The sequence below is a fragment of the Montipora foliosa genome, chromosome 5, assembly GCF_036669935.1.
Source record: "Montipora foliosa isolate CH-2021 chromosome 5, ASM3666993v2, whole genome shotgun sequence".
Taxonomy (NCBI): Eukaryota; Metazoa; Cnidaria; class Anthozoa; order Scleractinia; family Acroporidae; genus Montipora; species Montipora foliosa.
Window position 1 is genome coordinate 2,388,935 of NC_090873.1, and position 5,187 is coordinate 2,394,121.

At 36.8% G+C, this 5,187-nt stretch overlaps 1 protein-coding gene across 1 annotated transcript in view; it reads left to right on the forward strand.

The window, feature by feature from the left end:
- The first annotated feature begins 4,461 nt into the window (after nt 1-4,461).
- Nucleotides 4,462-5,187, forward strand: part of LOC138002847 (melatonin receptor type 1A-like) — a 2,526-nt gene continuing 1,800 nt past the window's right edge. Inside the window, exon 1 of the mRNA XM_068848829.1 lies at nt 4,462-5,187. This exon is cut by the window's right edge and continues 1,800 nt beyond it. Within this exon, the coding sequence (XP_068704930.1) occupies nt 4,936-5,187 (252 nt within the window). The 5' untranslated portion in view covers nt 4,462-4,935.

The following is a 5,187-nucleotide window of genomic DNA, read 5'->3' on the forward strand; positions in this document are numbered from 1 at the left end:
TCCTGAAATATATGTCAAGATCTCAGCAAGGGATTTTACTCAAATGGATACGTGATAATTGCGTGCATTTATAAGCGAGAAAACAACTAGTGCCAACGTCCACTGACAAACGTCTTTAAATTTAATTAAAAAGACCACAGTTTATATTATTGGCTTGTGAACCGGCTCAAGTCAAAAACTATTCAGTGCAGCGTGGCGTTCCTACTCATCACGCCGCAAAATATACACTCACATGAACTGAACTAAACTATGGTATTACGAGAAAAAAATTAATACTTTCTATCTTTGTCATGCATCCTTTTTTCTTGTTAAGACCATCAATAGAAATTTCAATATATGATATCAATAATAGACGCCACTCAACTGGGCTAATTAATGTGAATCTTCACCTTTATTTGCGTTGGTAGAGAAACTTTCAATATTACAATTTCCTATAATGCATCCGACTGATGACTAGAAATGAGCCAGAGACTGTCAAATATTTAACAATGAAATCGCGAAAGCGCTGATCTCTCTCACTCTCTCTGTCTTTTTCTATTTTTAATTGCATTCTTTATTTTTGTAAGAATTTCCAACTTTGGAGTTGAGACTGAACGATCTCTTTGTGCGATTTGGGCCTGAAAATGTTGTGTGGTATACTAAGTTCCGTCGACTACGAACTGATTAGTTCTCCGGTGTATCATACTAAGAGAAAACCACCTTGACATTTTTAATGTTAAAAAGTGTCCATAAGTGTCTGAGTTAATTGCTCTGTTAGACTAAAGTAGTTTTACATATATTTTATACCTATTAATTATTTATACGACTCACAAAAACAAAACAAAGAAAACTGAACTAACTATTTTCTACCCATGTAAACCATGTTAACGTTTGCATGGGTAGAATATAGCACTTCACGTTACCCTTCAATAGTTAATTCTGTTGAAATATAAGTGCTACACGGCCAACGTTTGCAAAAACGTAACCCTTCAAAAAAAAAATCGAAACGAGGAAAGTGAAGACGTTCTTAATTCACTCAGCCTGGCACGGTATGTTCTCGAAACTTTCGTTCATAGCAGCCTGGGGGTTCTTAAAAAAATCTTCTTATACAAAAAAAGACTTCGATCGTCAAATGAAAGCCGCAAGGTGTCCTGAAGCACGAAATCTTTGTGTCACGTAGCAAACTTCCCCTCGCACGGTCTGCTGTTTAAAATGAATGTGCGAAAGAAATTCAGCTTTGGGATATTATAAAATGGATTCTCTGCCCGAAATATGTATTTAGCTTTAGCAATCAACGAGGTTACGATTCAGACTTTTCCTGAGCTGAGACATATATTGTAAACGGACCATAAAAAAAGCGGATATGACATAGAGCAACAGTCATATGAAAGACTCGGACAGAAACCCATTTTCATGATATCTTAATAAATCATGAAACGACGTAGTTGAAGCTATGGACAATGGCCTTAGCTTGAATTCGACCCTTCTAAAATGAAAATAAGAAAGGAGGAACGCTAACGTTTAGTGGCAAACAAAAAGGAACATTGTCACTTGAGTTTTGTTACAGAGTCGGCAATTGATAAGACGTTTTCACGATCTTCCGGAAGAGAACCAATCGAGGGTTAAATAAATGAAATGGATTCTAATGGAAACTATGCTTTGATGACGTAATTTCCAGAAAAGATCCAGAAAACCAAGGTGACACATAATTTCAACAATTATGCAACTGACAACGACGCAACTCCGGCAAGATATTAGCAGGATAAGAGCAGATATAACGTCCCGTAGGATCAGGTCATTTCGCAACTCGATGAATTATTTTTGTGCTTCGATACAAAAAGTCGATGGACGAAATGCAGGAGATACGTCACAAAAGTGACGCTTGATAAAAGCTCACTTCACCTAGCCCGTCATCATTGTGCTTCAATATTTTAAAAGAAATATGTACAAACGTTTATGACAAGATAGTAATCAATACTTCCTTTAAGCTTAGTTTCCCACATTGCGTTTTAGCAAAAACCTTGTGGACTTGAATCCTTTTTGTCTGATTTAAATTATATGTTGCCACTCCGCATTTATACACTGAACAAAACTACTCGATCTTGATTGGACGAGAGCTGTTCAATTTTATCCCTAATAATATAGAAGCAAAAATTTCAGCGTGTTGATTGGTTGAAAGCAAGTCAATTAATCCCAAACCGAAGAGTGCAGAAAAGTGAATTGAAATTAATGCACTAAAGGTTAAATTTTTGTATTGGTAAATTGGTAATCACATGATTTGGAAAAAATAAGCACTTGTAAAATTTTTCAGACTGCAAATTGCACTCGCCCTACCGGATTGTGCAATTTTGCTCGTCTTTGAAAAAAAATTACGCGCGCTTACTTCTTACAAATTTCACTCGAAATCATATGTGACAGTACCAATACAACCTGTCATACGTAGAGTTTCAACAGTTTCTATGGCAACCGCGCAGCTATAGCTGATTAGATATAGCAAAATGTAAGCAAAAATGGCCGACCATTGTTTTGCATTTTTAAATAAATACGACGTGCAAAATAAAAAAAAACATAAAATAGTAGAAACGTGACTGCTAGCTTCTCTAAACTGTGTGAAGGTTTTTCATACCTTGCATGCAGTGTATGTGCATTAATCCGTCCTCGGGAATCGATCGATGAAATTTTGTAGAGTGTAGTACTTACCGAGTGTATACACCTTTTTCCAAAATGGCCGTCATTTAACTATTCATTTGTTTTTATTCAAATTAGCCCTTGATGCCTCGTTCTTAAGCTTAGAATTCAAAAGAATGTTTTGCCTTGAACTAGGCATCAATAAAAGCAAAAGAATATCTAAATGGTGGCCATTTTGGAAAAAAGGTTTATTAGAAGCAAATAATGGCATTGCGATTCGACATTAACAGATACTCGAGTCATCAAAACGTACTCGCCTGAAGCTTAGCCCAATTTTGAGAACTTTCAAGAACACCTCTCCCACCTATTAAACTCCAAATGTACTCGAGATGGTACATTTCCTATTCTAATTGAGAATTCATAATTGACTATGATGAGACAGATTCAAATCCTTGATAAACGCAAAAGGATGGGGGGGGGGGGGGGGGGTGGGGGGTGGGTGAAATTTTATTTGTTCTCGATTCTGTCCAGATCATCTTGCACAAGATTCTTTTTGGTTCCCACCCCTATTCAAAGGAATAGGTGCTAACAAAAACTACGAAGGTATTCTAGCAAATAGGTATATTGCTACACCACTTTCAATGACAATGTAAGACCATTGAAAGCGCAGAAGAGTATACCGCTATAGTAGAGCAACGGTGAAACAAAGACATCAGGCTTTTTCTTGTTCACACTGTAATCAAAACAGCCTAAGGTGAATCAAGGTAATACACGATAAACCACGTTCGGAATTGATATTCATATGAGTGGCTGGGTTTTATAGCGAAAGAGTTTTTTCATTGCTGTAAAAACAGCAACAACATGATCATCATATGAAAAGGACAATAAAAAATACGGAGAAAGAAATGGAAAAAAGAAGGAGAAATTATATCAGAGCTGACAAGAGATAACATACGTAAGCAAATCATTCTGGCTCAGTTTTGACAGATTGTATCCTTTTCTCCTTATCGGGTAAATTGACGAAGAAACTATTATTTTGAAGAGTGCAATTTTTCCATGAACACGTCTAGTGGTTTTTGAGTTTTGTTCAAACAGAATTTCCTTTTCCCTGTAATAAAAGTCCTTCTTCAATAAAAGCTTTCATTAAAGCTTTCATTTCCTGCAGGTGGACAGTTCAAAAAGTTCATTATCAGTTGCAGTTATAATTTTTGTTCTTTAAACAAGCGATATACCATAGATCATTCATATTTTCCCTTTTTTTCTGGTGACAATTGCTTTTGTATTTTTCATCACGAGCATACTCTTGCGGATCCGCGGGAAACTTTTTTTTTTTTTTCAGTATGACCTACTCCATTTATTGTTCAACTTTCTTGAAGACTGTGCGCGAGGCTTTTAAAAGGATAGCCCAATTTTCTTTTACCATTGGAAGTTCATTCTATTTTCAACTTTCCCATTTTCAACTAAAACAGAAAATAATCAGTAGCACTGCAACCTCAATTTACGAGTCTATTCAGCCGCAAGTAACACTTCGGATTAAATATAATATTTTCATTTGCGACTCCTATTTAAACCGTAAATGGAACATGAAATCATGTATTTTCACTCAAATTCAAGTCACTCCTCGACCGGAACAGCCGGAACATTTGAAAAGACATCAAATAGTGCTCCCGCAAATGGCTGGAAGCGTCGATGTTCTAATATACGATATACTCTCAACAGACAAGACTTAAGAAAATCCAAATGTGTATTTTATTCTCGAGGCCAATAAAATTGACTGGTCCGCCAAAAGTTCAAAATTTTGGGCTAACCGGAACCGCAACTGAAAGGAATGAAGCCAGCAAACTAAGGTGAAAATCCAAGCATTAGTCTGCAAAATATCATTGGAAATTGATGGAAATTGAAACAACTTCATCCGGACTGACGTGTGTCAACTGCACGAAAAAAAGGGAAACATGATATTTAAAAGGTTGACAAAGCAATTTTGCCGTAATGTCCATAATTTCTTTAGTTCAAATCCAATCGGGGCTATATCGCGGTGGAACAGTTTGTCATCACTTGCAGAGGTGGCGAAGAGGTCTTCAAAACCCACAAGCTTCCATTTGCAATTTGACACAGGATCCCAGCACACCTTAAATAAAGTACTACGAATTTTAGAGACTACTGAACGTATCTTGAGATAAATTACTTGGACGCTTCAAGGCGCACGTTCATAGAGAAGGGCTAGTCTGACAGCTACATCAAGTAACACAAAAAGGAAACCTCATGGAATATCTTTGCTTAAAAAAACACTAGTTTTCACTTCGGCATCGGTTAACTTTAACCGTGAAAATGGCCACTCTCGAATCCAGAAGTCTATTCTTGGTGGTTTTGGAAGGGTCGTCACTAATTGTTTTAAACATTCTCTCTCTCATTGGAAACCTTCTCGTCTGCTTGGCTGTGCAGAGAAATCCTCGATTACGAACATCTACGAATCTTTACATCATAGCTCTGGCAGTAAGTGATTTACTTTCGGCTGTGTTTGTAATGCCAATCTCCGAAGCCATTCTTTTCGTCGGGAATTGGCCTTTTGGTGAAAGCCTA